Source organism: Arvicola amphibius, chromosome 12, assembly GCF_903992535.2.
Source record: "Arvicola amphibius chromosome 12, mArvAmp1.2, whole genome shotgun sequence".
NCBI classification, from domain to species: Eukaryota; Metazoa; Chordata; class Mammalia; order Rodentia; family Cricetidae; genus Arvicola; species Arvicola amphibius.
In genome coordinates, this window is record NC_052058.2 from 477889 (window position 1) to 494324 (window position 16436).

The 16436-nt window shown below is 45.1% G+C and overlaps 1 protein-coding gene across 1 annotated transcript in view; it reads right to left on the bottom strand.

The window, feature by feature from the left end:
- Plxna2 (plexin A2) overlaps nt 1-16436 on the bottom strand; it is a 203048-nt gene that overhangs the window by 17223 nt on the left and 169389 nt on the right. Inside the window, exons 14-20 of the mRNA XM_038348917.1 lie at nt 10376-10493; nt 8361-8497; nt 7383-7550; nt 7064-7157; nt 2872-3111; nt 1940-2083; nt 1388-1622 (exon numbers count right to left, since the gene is read on the bottom strand). Of these exons, the coding sequence (XP_038204845.1) occupies nt 1388-1622; nt 1940-2083; nt 2872-3111; nt 7064-7157; nt 7383-7550; nt 8361-8497; nt 10376-10493 (1136 nt within the window). The remainder of the gene's footprint in view (nt 1-1387; nt 1623-1939; nt 2084-2871; nt 3112-7063; nt 7158-7382; nt 7551-8360; nt 8498-10375; nt 10494-16436) is intronic.

A 16436-nucleotide genomic window follows, 5' to 3' on the forward strand; every position in this document is an offset into this window, starting at 1 on the left:
TGTATGTATGCAGGTGAATAGATATGTGACATCTTCAGAAACACAATCTACCACCTTTGAGACAGGCTCTCATTAGCATGGAGTTCACAACTTAGGCTAAACTGGCTGGCCAATGAGTCCTACAGATCCTCCTGTCTCTGCTTTCCCTGTGCTGGAATTATAAGCTCATGCCACATGCCCGGCATATTTTTATGTGAGTTGCAGGCATCAGTTTCAGTTCCTCACGCATGTGACTGTGTTACCTCCTAAACCTCCTCTTTTCTATTTACTAGGTGATTACTTCCAGTAATTTATTATAGTAAATGGAATCTGGGTAACATACTGTGATGAGGAGATGGGCAATTTTTATGTCTTCTATGCTTATTTGTAGTTTTTTACTTCTGTATTTGCAGAGGTGACTAAAATGTAGAGAAGACAGTATCATGACTTCGGTCCTTTGGAGGTGTCAGAAGCAAGGGGAGAACTGCTGGAATTTGGCAAAGGTCAGAATAGCAAAGTGATCTCTGTCCTAGGAAGATGAACTGAGATGTGACAACCCTGGAAGGTCTTTGCTATCAAATGCTCAATCTACAGGTGACTCCAGGCAATGAAGGGCTCCCAAGTGTCTCCCTGGCTTCCTAGGTCAGAGGTAATTCTTCAGGCTTTGTGCTGTGGTTTGAGGAAGGTGGGAGGGTTCTGATCCATCTCTTCCAGTACAGTTTTTCCCCATTGTCCAACAGTTGCTCGCTTGTGAAAAGCCACTTGCAGCAAAAGGGAAAATGTTTTGATTCCTAACTGAGATGTTTACCCAGACAGCCTGCCAGGTCCTCATCCTGAGAGAATGCCAGGTCTACATGTCACCTTGTGGATGTCTCTGCGTGGGAGATGAGAGGAAACACAATCTCCACTCCTACGCACATTCACACCCAAGGCTGCCAACAAGCATGGCCTTTGAAGCATTTAGTCTATAACAGTGATAGAAAACAAATCCTAGGAGATGGTGGGCCAGGACAAAGGTAGGGTTCTCCTACTTTCCTTGCTGTGGCTTCCATATAGTGCAAACGTACCTCTGTGGATATCAGTAAAGGGATAGACACTGGCAATTAAAGAATCTGGTCAGAGATGGTAAGGCCTGGCAAATTCTCACTGTGATGGCATCGAAGTCCTGAGGGGGAACCAGCTGGCCAAGTAGTGGGCTGGATTGCAGTAAAGCAGGGAGAGTGAGCAATGCCAATGGACCTGTTTCCTCAGTCATGAGTCTCCCGCTAGGTCTTCTCTAACCCCAGGGACAGAGCAAAATATAAAGGCTTGTGGGAAAAGGATAGGAATAGTCAGGGTTTTATATGCAAGAAGGGTAATGAGATTAATGAAGAAAGGTTCCGGGAGGTGAGGATATACTTGCACTCACCTTCCTTGCACTCCAGGGCCACCCTAGACTCCAGGTTGTCCATCTGCATTTGTAGCCGCTTGAGCGTGAGGTCATTTTCCCTAGACTTGCGTTTGTAAGCAATGAGGACGATGATGACGATGATAAGGAGGAGGCTTCCGCCAGCCGCGATGCTGATGATGGCTGGCAGGGTCAGCAAGCTGTCGGAGATGACACTCACCGAGCCAGGTGAGAACACCATCCCACCCACGTGAACCTGCGCATTGTACATACAGACACACATGATGCACACAGGTGTAGAGCCCTGGCATGCCGTCATAGCCTACAGTATTACGGTGTGAGGAATGACAGGACAGACTACAACAGCACAGTTCATATTTGGATACTAAGCAATTCCTGCCTTGGGATCTGTCTTCCTATTTATGTTCCCATCTGCTATCCATTTTAGTGTAGGGTGTGGAGAGGAGGGAACGTGGGAGGGCACGAGTCAGGCAATGAGATGAAATGGAATCTTTCTTCGTGCGTGCGTGGTAAGGCTGGGCAGAGGAAAGAGACAGAAGAGGGTTCACTCACCATGACCTTGTGCTGCCCAGTGAGGTTGGGAGGTTCACAGAGCAGCTGCGTCTCAGACACAGTGACTGCACAAGGCGTCTCTCCAATCATTACTGTGTAGTTTAGTTTGGCCCCTCCAGAGGCAGGAGGGCAGAGATTTTTGCCCTGTAAAAAACAGGTGTCTTAATGAGGAGAATTGGCATATGCAAGTAGAAATTAATTGCCTACTTAAAAAGAGATAAAGGAGCCAGAGTGGGGCAGCAATGTAAAAATCAATAAATGCCTTCATGTCAGGTTTTCTTTTTAATTTTTTTATTTAAAAGTTTTTTTTTAAACATACCAACCAGAGTTCCTCCTCCATCTGCACCCTACCCTTAGCTTACTCCTCAGAAAGGGGAAGGTCTTCCATGGGGAGTCAACAAAGTCTGTCATATCAAGTTGAGGCAGGACCAAGCCCCTCCCCACTGTATCACAAGTGGGTAAGGTATCCCTCCATAGGGAATGGGCTCTAAAAAGCCAGTTCATGCACTAGTGATAAATCCTGGTCCCGCTGCCATACTGTCACCCACATTTAGAGGGCCTAGTTAGGTCCTATGCAGGTTCTGCAGCTGTGAGTTTCCCCATCATGATCTTGACCCCTTTGCTCATATAATCTCTCCTCCCTATCTTTACATGTTAGGTTTTTAAGGGAGACTTCAACCAGCCACAGAATAAAGGAGACACTCCCCACCCCCAAAATGGCAATAGGGGTTGTTTGGGGAAGAGGAAGGGAACAAAATACTGGATGAATAAAGATGGAGAGGAGGACACATGGGATTTAAAGGGCAGGTGGGGTGCAACAAAATTCCTGGATGCTACCACCTGGAAATTTGGCCTCCTAAAGGTACGGTAAGGGCCTGCAGCTCTCTCTCCCACCACTACCCAGGCTTCTCCCCTCCATTCGTGTTTCCTACCTTCAGGATGATGGGTGAGCCTGGTTTCTGATCCAAGATTCCAGTGGGGCTGAGCAGTTCAAAAGTTGGGTTGGGATAGTAGATGAACTTGGTGTCATTATAGATGAGTAAAGACTGCACATTGTTAAAGACAAACCCAAACTCATCTGGCCGTTCCACAGTGTCCAGGCCTGGGCGGTAGTCACTGGTCAGAGAAGGTGCCAGACAGGTCAGCGTGGTTGTGTTTACCACTGTACACACCTAGAAGGCAGGAAGACACATTATGACCACCTGGTGGGTGAAGGTGGGTCTATCATCTCCTCTTACCCCCTGGTTGCTTGACTTCCTTCAAGACATGCGAGGCCCTCAAGACCAGTGTGGTGACGATGCCTTTAACCCTGCTCATTTATTCATTGACACTGTTTTGAGCACCTGTTTTCTGGCAGACACTGGGCTGAGAGTCTGGTGCACAGAATGAAGTAGTCTCAAGGGACAGCTCTAGATTAATTAAACAAGCATTATAAGCTAGTCCACAGAGAGCCTGAGGCAGCACAGGGCACGGTACTGTGAAATGCATGAATGGGTGAGGAACACTCTGGTGGGGAGAACCAGATGCTCTGGGACGTCTGTGGGTTCACATGGCCTGAAGCAGCATTCATGAAAGATTTCCCTCATCTGAAGAATGGAGTGTGTGTCAGTGTGTGGTGTGGTGTGGTGTGTGTCGGTGTGTGGGTTGGGGTGTGTGTCAGTAATCTGTGGTGTGGGGTGCATGTTGGTGTGTGGTGTGGGATATGGTGTGGTGTGTGTTGGTGTGTGTCTGTGTGGGGTGAGTACGGGTGTGTGGTGTGGTGTGGGGCAGGAAGTGATGAGATGAGCAGGTTGCACCTTGCATGGTGTTCAGCTAATGTTTCAGGACAAAGGAATAAGAAAACAGGAGCCTGCCTGCTTAGGATCTTAGGGTCTTTCTATCTTTTCTCTAGCCACGTTCTCTTTTATCTGCACTGGGGTAGAACCTTAGAAGTGACACTGAGTTCATGTGATCCCTTGTCTCTTGATAGACTTCTGGTCTGCTATCAAATTCTACTGGGCTGGCCCCTGCTTAGCAGTGGGTTATTCTCTCTGGCAGTGGTTGGTTCAGAGGCTCAGACAGCAGCCAACCAAAGAAACTATGAATAGACTCATGGAAGAGGCTTAGGGAACAAAACAGGTTCCAGCTTGCCCTCTAACTTTTACTCTGTATGTATCACAGTTAGCTCAGTTTCACTGTGGGAGCTGGGCTGTCAAAGAAACAGCCTAGTACACCTTTAAGAACTCTAGTGCATCCTGCCTAGCAGTGTGTGTGTGTGTGATCAACATACACACACCCAGGCTTTAGGACCGGAAACAGGTCCCTGTGTGAAACAGCTGACATTAACACAGTAAAGAGCTGAATGTAAATGGTTTCATTTCCTGGGAATCCCACAATTGATATGCAGAAGTGACATCAGAACTTCAAATCTAAATCTTAACTCTCCTTCACAAAGCAGCTTCTCGGTGGCCCCTTTGCTGTGTTAGGGATCAGTTTCCATTCCTGTCCTTTTCCTGTACACTTCAGCAGCCCCTTTCCAACTTAACGTCCATGTCATGGTGCAGCTGGGGATACTGAGGCACAGGAAAAGCGACAGGTGCTGTTAATTAAGTACAGCTGAGTTAGAATCAAATTCCTAGTTCTACAAGGAAGACTCCCAGCTCAGTGTGATTCTCCGTTGCTGTGGCATCTTCCTCCTTATTGGCTCGGTTTCCATAGACACAAATGAAGCTCCCGTGTGAATAAGAAAATCAGTTCTAAACAAGAGAACTCCGTGTGTTGCCCTTCATCACACTTTGCTTGTCAACATCCCTATGCATTTTGAGACTTTGCGCCAGCCTTTTTCACTGCTACTGGGAGCTTGGAACACAAGGAAAAAAGGATAACCCTAGGTAGGGGAACGCTAGGCTGGGGCCCAAATGGACCAAAAGGGCAAAACATTTCCTTTCCTCACCCTGTAAACAGAGGCATAGTGCTGTGGGGTTGTATTTTAGGGACACTGCCTTCCATCCAGGCCTGAGAGCCTGATTACTTCCAGGCAGGTCGCTATGTAGGCCTAGGGCCTTACAACTTTCCAGATGGTGGAACTATATTTTAGTTCCTGGAAATACTGCACTATTTCCATATTTCCATAGCTACTGCGTGTAGCTATGGTGGCAGTGAGGAGAAAGTCCTTAAGATGTAGATGAATCCAAAGGGAGGAGAGAGAGACCACACCTGGGCCTGTGACTTTGCAGGATAAGAAGGAAACTCTTGGTCTGTATTTTCTCCTTGAGGACAAGAGCTGTGGCTTTTGGGAGTCTCTTGTCTGCCTCATGCCAACATCACATGATTCTCTCTATACTATATTTACATTTCATCTTATGTATATTTGTGTCTTATTATACTGATCTTGCTAACTGGAGAGGGACTCTTCCCTAGCTTGTTCAATTCCTTGAGACAACAAAAGTCTTGCTACCAGCTAGCATTCCTTGTATGTAGAAAAATGACAGAGCCAGCTCTTACTGAAACCACCTCATGTCATACGACCATATGCCCTAAACATCCCAAAGGGCTGTTCCTGGTTGTACCAAGCAGCCAGAAACAGCCTCTCATGTCTCAGAGGCAACAGCGATACACCAATCAATCCTCTGGCCCTGGGGCACCTGAGCTAGAGCTGGCTTTTTCTTCTGTTTCTGCATGAAGGAACCAGTGTTCTGCCTTGGCATGGGCTCCCTTCTCTTAAGAATTGATCTGTGAGCTGCATTCTGTTTGGTCATGTTGGAATGATAAGAAAATCTGTATTTAAAAAACCATATTTAATTTTTTGAGAGCAGAGGGTTTAATCTACCTTAGGTGTGAGTTCAAGGCTCCTATTCCTAACACCCTGGGTCTCAGAAACTTGACAGAACAGCAGTGATTGGGAGCCCAGAGAAGACTTAGCTATCAGTAGGTAAACAGGGTCCAGGCTCTTTCCATGAAGGTTCTGTACTTAGATGTAGGGAGCATGTGTTTACCTAGCCAAAAGTGCTGAGCGTACAATGATGGGAAGTCAGTCCCATGAACATCTCACATGGTCAAGTTATGAAAAGTCTGGAATCTAGCATGAACTTGCCTCAAATCACTTGTGACTGGAGGCAAGTCATCTACCCATCTGGTCTAAGTCTCTCTGCTATGCAAGGAAGGTGTGGGAACCTGATGATCTTCAAGACATTTCTTGGTCCAGCCTAGCATTCTGTTATTTTCTGCACCTCTGTTTTCTGAGGAAGATTCAGCAGGCTAGACATGTGTCAGGGATAAGAGGAGAGACATCATTTTACATTTTGCATGTCCATCTCGGCTTCACCAGTATCTCAAAGGTCACAGAGTAATGGCAGTAATTCATAGTAATAATAATGGTCATCACAGCATGTTCTGTACTATAATTATGAATACAATAATGTTCACAAAATGATGGCTAAAAAGAGCGAGACTGTGCTGCAGGAACAAACTGGAAACTTTTCAATAACTTATTTGACATTCTGTTCTTATCAGAATAGGAGAACTTTTTTGAAAATCACAGAAATCCATAGCTGAAATGAATGCATTATGCAGCTATGCAGAGGAGTGCAGAAGCTGTGATCATCTTGCCAGCAGGTCAGAATTCTGTCTGCAGTAGCTGACATTAAGTAAAAACATTAACTCCATGGCTGACTTGTTCTGAAACTGGAAAGCAAGCCTTTCAGCCTGTGAGGAGCACAGGATTCGAGAAGTTAAAGGACTTGATCAAAGCCACATAGCTCTTAAATGACAGAGTCTTGCTTCCAATACAGAAATTCCTAAATGTGGAGGAAGAACTTCTTTCCATCTCCTATACTGTTTCTCATTTAGTCTTTAAGTGAACATTTTCACTGAAGTGAGCATCACCCTTTTGTGCTCTGTCAAACTCAGCAGCCAACCCTTTTAGACCCCTGCTATACCATCTTCTGAAATTATTCTGCTATCCCATTAGTTTCTTAGAGGCTCAGTTGTTTGGAACTATAACTACAGAGTCAGGTCTTCAGTCAAGTTCCATGCCTAGTGATCAGGTATATCCATATGCCTTATCCCTAGCTCCTGGCCTTGTACTATGTGGGCAGAGTGCCATGGTACCTGAGGCCAGGGAACGGAAGACCAAAGGTTACTCACATTGACAGATTCTTTGCCGTTAAACTTGACTCGGATCTTTGGCTCCTGAATGACATCCAAGTTGAAGCCTGTGACAGTTAGCGGTGTATGGCCACTGGGAACAAGCAGAAGCTAGGTTAAGTGAAACCCCCTTAAATTTGGTACAGTGAGCTTCAACCATTGGGATACCTGATATGAGCCATGCTTGGGCTGTAGGGCCTGGGTGAGTCCTGTTAACCTCACCTTCCTCCAGATACACTCCACCAACCTCACTGTCTTTCAGAGGATGTGTCCCGCCAACCTTATATCCCTCAAGATGTACCTCTCCAATCTCACGTACCTAGTGATGCTCCACTCTGGCTCAATGCGTTGGACCCGAGGGTCATCTATGTATTCAAACTGCAGACTGCTATCTATCCGGGCTCTGTCAACACTCACAGAGACAGGGACCGGTCCCAGTCCATTGGAGGATGGGGGTGAAACACAGAAAATCTCATTCATTGACCTCCTGATGTGGAAACAGAGAAGGGGTAAGAAAAAAGAGATGGGCATGAGCTATCTTGAAAGGCATGTTCCTTATCCTATGTGTGGCCCATGGCACAGTATGCGGTTTTCTTATTTTCTGTGCTAAAGAAATATCCTTCACTAGTGTCCATCAGTACCTCCTTTTTACCTTAGCTGGATTAGGGAGAGAGCACAGTAGAAGGGATACTTAAAGAACATGAGCAGAAACAAGGCTCTACAGGATTCCGGAGAACTCCTTAACTCTAGTCAGGTTGTAAATATATAGTCACACAATACCAGCCTCCTATTGTGATAAACACATGGGGCTTTCTCTTGCAGAGTTAATAGTGAAACACTCTCAGGTGGTCAACACTGGGCAAACTGGGGCCTCACCCATAGATTCCTTCAGAATTCTCCTGGAGTCTGCATCGGTATGGTTCACGGGTTCATGGGCTGACAATATTAGATTTCTATTTTCATCTGTTTGTTTTAATGCTCAGGAGATCATCCTGAGGACAAATTTGTCCTTAATTTGCTGAGACCATGTGACCTCCCTAAGTCTCAAGTCCCTACAGTGAAACTCAGCCTGGGAAGCTACTGGGATCTTTCCTCATCTCTTCTGATAGCCCTTCCTTCCAGTTCCCTATAGATGTTACCAACTCCTCTGATCTATGGGACATAAACTGATAAGCTGCATACATTTCTAACAATGGCTGGTATGGGCCATTGTTTGGGCCAAGGAAAGGACCAATGACAAGGAGACAATAGGCATGCCAAGGCAACAACAACACGTCATCCTTCAAGTTTAACTTACCCATCGAATTTGCAGGTCTGATTGCCCAGGTACACTGCCACGCTGCTCCCAGCACCAAGGTAATGGCCTGTGATGGTCACCTTGGTACCTCCTGACTCTGGTCCCCGGATGGGGCTGAGTGACAGCACAGAAGGGTTCTTTGAAAAGAAGAGGAACATTCACAGCTTAGGTCCAAGGCTAGACCTAACAGTAAGAGGGCTAATCATCATGCTAGGAGCTAAGGTACTTTTCCTGCCTTTTGTCATTTCAAACATCACTGCTTTGTCTGGAGGTCTGTTCAGGGAAGGTGAAGGGCTGCCATACATTGGGATTAATTAACTCCCTGGGGAGTCTTATACTCACAATACTGAAGGGAAGCTGACATGACACTGACTAATTTATCAATTAGTTTGAAAATTGAAAACAATTTGAAAATGCTGCTTAATATAGAACCTATCCTGATTTCCTTGGCACAAATCAATAGGACTGAGTAAAATGTTCTTGCTTAAGTTTGGCAGCTGATAGACTGTAGCCTCTATGAATAGTCCATATAAATGTCCTCTTGTTCTGACCTAAGCACTGTGGACTTCTGGTACCATCAATAAATGTTAAACATGGCTATTCTGACCCTTACTGGTGGATGAGACTATCACTTGCTAGCAGGCTCAGTTGTACATTAAGCTACAACTTAAAAAAATTTTTTTCTAGCCTATTACACACCAAGAAGTTGACCTAAGCCAGAAAGAATTGCTTCTGCCTAGTTGGCAGTGGTATGGAAAATGGTTTTTGTTTGTTTATAATTTTGTTTTCTTGTTAGATAGTCTAACAACACTCAGCCTGTAGCTCAGGCTGGCCTTGACTTTGAGTGAGATCCTCCTGTCTTCACCTCCTGAGGGCTGGGATCAAAGGCACAGGGCACCACTCGTAGCTTGGGAAGCGAATTTAACCTAGTGAGTGGATTCTACTCTGTACCAGCTCCTCACTATCCATGGCCCTGAGGTGGGTCATGGGATTATTCTGAATTTCAGTTTGCTGCCTTGTCCATTGAGGAAGGTAAGATGGGCCTTTGGGCCCTTCCCAGTTCTGATATTTATAACTCTCTCTCTATCTTTTCTCTTTGCTCCCCATGTCCCCTGAGAAGGAAATGAGGTACAGCGGTTGCAGACAGGCCAATCTGAGAGAGAAAAGTACAAAGGAAAAGGTAGCAATGCTAAACTGAGAACATGGGCCTAGAAGCTCTAGACAAAGTAGTAAAACACTTTTAGGGGAAAAGAATTTTGTGGCTTAATGATTTTTTTACATTCTTAGCAAGGCTGATTTGACCCAATTTGCTGTCCCTAACGCTTTTTAATAAAATATTCAATGTGGAGAGGTTGGTAAGTTTTAGAAAAGGAACTTAAGGGTCCCAACGCAATGTATTGATTCAGGATGAATTGAACCTAGGTAGACTCCAGGGCCTCAGAAGCAATGTATTGGTTTGGCATGAGTTTAGTGCCAGCCTCACAGGAAGCCTTGATACCAAAACTGCCTGTTGTTTGAGCACAATGAAATGTCTTTGGTTGAGGTGCAAATGTATGTGTAACCATACTGACACACAGAACTGCCAGATTACAGTGACTCTTCTAACTCTTCCCTTAAAATATCAAAAACCAAAGCATATGAATAAATATAAATTAGTTAATTAGTCTATCCTCATTAGGCTGAAATTAGACAACAATGTCACACTGGAGGAACAAAAGGGAACCCAGTCTTCCATCTAGAATCCTTTTTCTAAGAAAGCCCCATTTAGAACTCTGAACTATGGTTCTCTGGGACTCTGGGATTCCAAAGTCTCTGGTTTTTCTTTGGTTTGCTTAAAGTCACATGTGACTATTTAACTCCAGAAAGAGAGGCTTCTAAGCAGGGAGGCCAAAAATTCCCTTTTATTGGTTGTCAAGATCTGCTTGGCTAGGAGGGGCATATGAGATTTTTCTAGAAGTCTGGAGCAAATGTGTGTCCTTGCTGGCTCTGCGGTCAGCCTTGGTTCCAGTACTTACCACGAAAGTGTACTGCTGGTGAGAATTTGTCATGAACTCTTCATTGCATTCCCCAATGCACAGGCGTACAGGCCCAGACGTAGCACCCACAGGGGCATGGCCCATCTCACAGACGATCCTGAGAAGACAGCACACTTTCCAGTGAGAGGCTTGACAAGGCCGCAATCGCTACTCATTTGCTCAGCAGTCAGCAAGTGACCCTTGTCAAGCAGTGATCATTGTCTTGCTATAGGGCTAGACCATGGTTCAGTTTAATACCCATGTGACCATTGGTATAGTTCTGGCCGCCTGAGCTTCATCTCATCTGCACAGTGAGAGGTTAGATGTGATTATGTATAAAAAGCTGTGGGTGCTTCTGATATACTATGTAGCTTAATTCTACTACCATTCCCATGAACATCTAGTGCAGGGTCTCACCATGGATCATTTCTAGGATTGGTGGAATAAGTGATGAAGGGGCAGTACTTAGTTGGTGTTTTCTGCTATGCAGTAGCCAACAACACAGCAGCTCTCCCTAAGAGCACAAGTGAGTGATTATTTGTCACACTGGCTGATTCGGCTGTAGTCTCTTTCCTGCAGTGAGTTTTCAATGGGGCTAGATAATCTGGTGAGATAATGTGAGCAGCCAAGCAGCATCTCCCAGCACAATGGCAGAAGTGCAGGCCCTTGGAAGTGGGTAAAACAGTGGTGGTGGCTGGGTTCATTAGGTGCCAAGTGACACTTAATCAAGGCTGAACATACTTAGTGGGTGACATGGCCTTGGTTAGAAGTCACATCTCACACTGGCAGGTGGGCTGGAGGAAGATGCTCTGTGCTTTCTCTGCAGGTCAGATCAATACCCCCTGGTGATTTCCCTGGCTCCTGAGATGTTACAGAACAGTTAAACACTGACCCCTTAAGTCACAATGCCTTACAGAAAGGGTGGGTTGCAGGGGATGGGTAGGATTGAGGAAATTAGACTTTTGAGGGAGTCCTTGCCTGGAATGCTGGGTCTGGGGTAGGCAGGAGAGGGTCCTACTAGTCTCAGCAAATAGGGAGCCAGGAAAGGAGGAAAGAAAGCCTCTTCTTGCCTCCTGACCCCATTTCAGATAGGAAGAGCAGTGTCTGTGCTAAGCTTGCTTAGTGGGGAGTCAGGAAAGCAAATTCCCTCCTCATTAATCTCCTGTATTATCCTGGCACAGTGGGAAGACCTGTGTTTAACAGAGCAATGCTTATCTGAATAGTTTCTCTAAGAAAGAAGGTAACTAAACATTGACTTCATTTCAATGTAATAAAACTCGCATAAAACGGATCTCTCTCTCTCTCTCTCTCTCTCTCTCTCTCTCTCTCTCTCTCTCTCTCTCACACACACACACACACACACACACACACCATGCCACTGGTCTCCATCTCCTCCATAACAGTCAATCTTCAATGAGTACTTCGACTCCTGGTAAATATTTACTTAGCATACAATAACCATCTTACTACATTTAACACATAAGATGTAACAAGAAAGCACTTCATGGAAGAATGTTCTCCCTTTACTTTATCTATGAATAAGTAAATTCATTATGAACACACATAAGCATGACAGTAACAATCAATTAGTGTTTAGCATGTTGTCATCTAAAGCTCATTAGGAAGCATCTGAGAAGCTTAATCTAAGGTGCTGTGTTTGTTAATTTTCATGCTGCTACTTGCTTGGAGTAACAACTCAAACACTGTTTTTGGTGCTGGACCTTGCTTTTGTTTTGGAGTCCCTGACTTTCTACAGTCACCCTTGAACCCCTGAAAGAACTCTGAAGAGTCAGCTAATTCTGGAGCACAGTGAATGTGGGACTGGGAAGCAGATGAGCCTTCCCATTTCTTCTGATCAAGGGCTAGCTCTTTCCTCATTCATGGCCCGTGTGCACTCTGTGGGAGAGATCCAGCACAGGAAGAAATTACTGTGGAAAAAGGAGGTTGCAGGACATGTGAAAGTTATGGGAAAGACTGAACTATTGCTCTTGGGCCTGTTTCAGAAAAAGGTCTAGCCTGCCCCTTTCAACAATTCATAGAAGGCTTAGGAATGGGCTGGGCTTCAGAATGTCTTTCTAGGTTCTGAACATTTTCTTGCTTGGGGTTCATGTTCTAAAAGCTGAGCTTTATGTGTGGAGCATCTGTGAGAAGAGTGACAGAAGAGATTGGGCCAACCCTAGTGTCTGAACCGAGTCTCTTCAGCTGGCTTTGAATGCCATGCTTGAATAGGCCTGAGACATGGCATCCTCAAGTAGCAGCTGAGCTCTGTCTCACCTGCAGTGTGACTAGGGAGGGGGTTGAGGTCAGCAGCAGGCTATGAACAAGGGTCTCCATGGCCATGTCTGAGAAGTCAGACTGGAGTTTTCAGGAAATCAAGTAGCATTGTGAATGGAATAGAACTGTCTCCCTCTTTTCCCTTCACTTGTGAGCCCGATCGACCAGGCAGGGTGTAGAGGACATGAGTGTCCGTAGGACACTGTCTTAGCTCAGGGAGATGAGCTGCAGAAGTGAAGGAGGGTTATGCCACAGTCGAAAATATAACTTAATGACAAGAGCTATCGCTGCTGACAGTAGAGGCAGCCCACAAGATGGAACCCCATGACACAGCAATCCTCTGCTCCAGGAAGGGTCTTATTTCAGACTTACAGGCAACCAAGCCTCAGGGATGCTACATGGCTTATTTAGGGTCACATTCCATCAAGTGGAGGAGTCCTGATTGAAAGATAGGTGAGCCTCAATCTGAAGTTTGTACCTTTGATCACTCCATTTTGTGGACACTGGCCTATCTATCATCTATCTATCTATCTATCTATCTATCTATCTATCTATCTATCTATCTATCTATCTATCTATCTGTGCATGTATGTATGTGTGTATGTATCTATGTAAGTATGTATGTATGTATGTATCTATGTATCTATCTATCTATCTATCTATCTATCTATCTATCTATCTATCTATGTATCTATCTATCTATGTATGTATCTATGTATCATCTATCTATGTATCATCTATCTATCTATCTATCTATCTATCTATCTATCTATCTATCTATCTATGCATGTATGTATGTGTGTATGTATCTATGTAAGTATGTATGTATGTATCTATGTATCTATCTATCTATCATCTATCTATCTATGTATCTATGTATCATCTATCTATCTATCTATCTATCTATCTATCTATCTATCTATCTATCTATCTATCTATCTATCTATGACAAAGTCTCACTACATTTTCCAGGCTGGGCTCAAGTTTATGGATTTAAGCAGTACTCCTGCTTCAGCTTCCTGAGTAGCTGGATCTACAGACATGTGTCATCACACTTGTCTCAGATGCTGGATTTAATAGAACGTTCTGGATTTTAAGGGAGGGGCAGCACAGGCATTGTAGTAGTAATTGAAGATTTTGGAAAATATAGGAGACAACCCCACTCATTTCCTAAGGTTCTGAGAGTTAGTCACTTGATGACTCCTCTTCTTGGCTGTGGACCATTACAGGCAGTAGGTTATATATTGCTGTCTCCCCAGGCCTCATTTATATTATCCGGTTTAATTTCTGGGAGGCTACCCAATTTACATGTCCTCTGTGTTCCTGGTTGCTCCCAGGCTCCCTATGTATTATTAGGAGGCAATGACTTGCAATGATAAAATTTTACGCTTATAAAGTAAGTTGGGTCAAACAACTGTCCAGTTTCCATTTGAAGATTTGACAATTAATTGACAGAGGTCTTCTGGAATCATATTAGTGCCACCTATAAATTTTCTAGTTGGGGGGTGAGTGTTGCAGATTCTATGGGTCAGATTGCTCTAGCCTCTTGAGGACCACTTGGGGGGATTGTACACATCAGCTGTTCCTGTGTTACAGACGGACCATTTGAGGATCAGGGAGCAAATTGACTTGCCCAGTTCTATTCAGTTCATCAGCAACTGAAATACAGCTTGCCCCCCACCCCCAGGCTCCTGACATCAGCTCAGTTTTCTTATTATTTCTATACCACACCATCTCCCACAGACATGGTGGCTCATTTCCTGAAGCACAGAGATCCAGTACCCATACAGAGGTGTCTGGGTTCACAGACAGAGCAGATGAGACGGAGGTCAGCTGAGAGAGCAAGCCCTTGCCTCTGGAGATGCTGAGTTGAAATCTGAACCTGCATTCCACTGCCCAGAAAATGTCCTGTGGCTAAATCACCTTGCCCTCCACAGACATGCGGGGCGTTGACTGCAGGACTAATCAGGGCCTTTAAACCAATATTAACCTAATTGTGGAATGATAGATAGCAGACACAAGCATATGGTGAATCATTACCTCACCCGCTAATCCGGCTTGTGCCCAGGATTCTGTACTGAGCCCAGTTAGCCAAATTCATCTCTTGCAGACATCTGTAATGATTGCACCTGCTGCTCACTGCCTAGGATGGAGGCTTAATAATGCTAACAAACTCTGGAACCTTAGGAGTGGTAATGAGCCTGGCACAGCTAGAAGCCAGGCTGTGACCAGTGAGGCTTGGGGTGGCTGGGTGTTGTTCACTGCTTCCTGCCTATTCTGTGGCCAAAACAAGGAAGGGGCAGCTTTCAAGGGCCACCATTGACCTCAACATGCCTGGAATGGCTGAGTCCCCAAGGTTTTTTCACAACCACACTTCTAGTTCATCTGGGTACTTTCCCCGCACAGTCCTAGGTCAAGAATTACTCTTGATTTCATAAACAGAACTAAAATTTCTGGCAGTCCATTAGATGAAGGTTAAAAACTAAATGGCTTGCTGAAGTCTCAGGGCTGGCTAGCAGAGAAGCCAATGTCAAAACGGTTTAATTCAAGTCTTGGGAAAGTTCTGGGTCCAGCTGCCTCACAGTTTACACTCCTCACCCTAAAGTCTGAGTCTTCCAGCAAGAAGACCCGCAAGTGAGACCATGGCAGGATCTTGAGGTCTAGGTGGATTTGGGGTCTGTGTGGTCAAGTGCACAGAACTCTAGACCATGTGACCATGAGACCTCCTGCAGATAGTCCTGGTTCCCAAGTGTTTACCTTCTAATGTGGATCCACAGACATACTGATGCCTTCCTGATGGCTTTTCTATAGGCCTAGTCACCACTCCCTCAAAGTTCATTCCTTATGAGATAAGGTTGTCAATGAAGAATCAGAGATCTAGAGAATCGGAGGGATCAGGCCAGCTCTATTTCCTTCTTGATGAAATGAATATAGTTTGTGTGTTGTTATTTCGGGGCACAAGCTAGCCAGACAGCCCGGAGCCAGGAGGGACTAAAAGCAGGCCTGCCCGCAGCTCCTCACTACACCTTCTCACCTGTGGAGTTCTTACACAGCCCCAAGAGTCTGGGAATTTACCCCTTCTGCCACTGACTCTTCTCTTTGTTATGCTAGATTCTAATCAAGGCCCATTGAGGTTCAGAGCCATGGGTGATGGATGAGTCATGGAGCATCCAGGCCATGGTTGCTGTGTCAGGGAAACAGGCCTGAACTAGGAGTTAGGAGATTTAGGACTGGATTCTCCCATAGCGTTTACTTCCCAAGGGACTGGAGAAAAATCATTTCATGTTTCCCCAACTTTTGCTCTTGTCAACTTTTACAGCAGTTTACTTGCCAGAAATTAGAATAATTTTAAAAAATAGGGAGAGACAGTGAATGGGAAAGTGTCCTGTAAACTAAAAATTGCTGATGGAAAATAAAGTGATGTCATTTTTATGGCTGCCATTGAGAAGTGACTCTCAGAGAAGCCTGAGGCTGCAGAGGAGCAGGGTAGGGGAGAAAAGCCTGAGCTCAAGTCAAGCCCGTATCAGCTCCCGAAACACACAGAGCTGCACACTCAGTGGATATGAAGGAGACCTTGACCTAATATCACATGACAAACCATGAAGAAGGATCTAGTGGCTCCCTTCCCTTGTTACTCCTTCTTCTCACCCCCAGATTCTGACCTACTTCCTGCCCACCAATCCACAGACTATAGTATCCAGTGCCTAGGGAACACCCCATTGGAACATATGTCACTCCTGAGCTTGCCTGCCTGCACGCCACTACATGCCTATTTTCTAATTTCCAG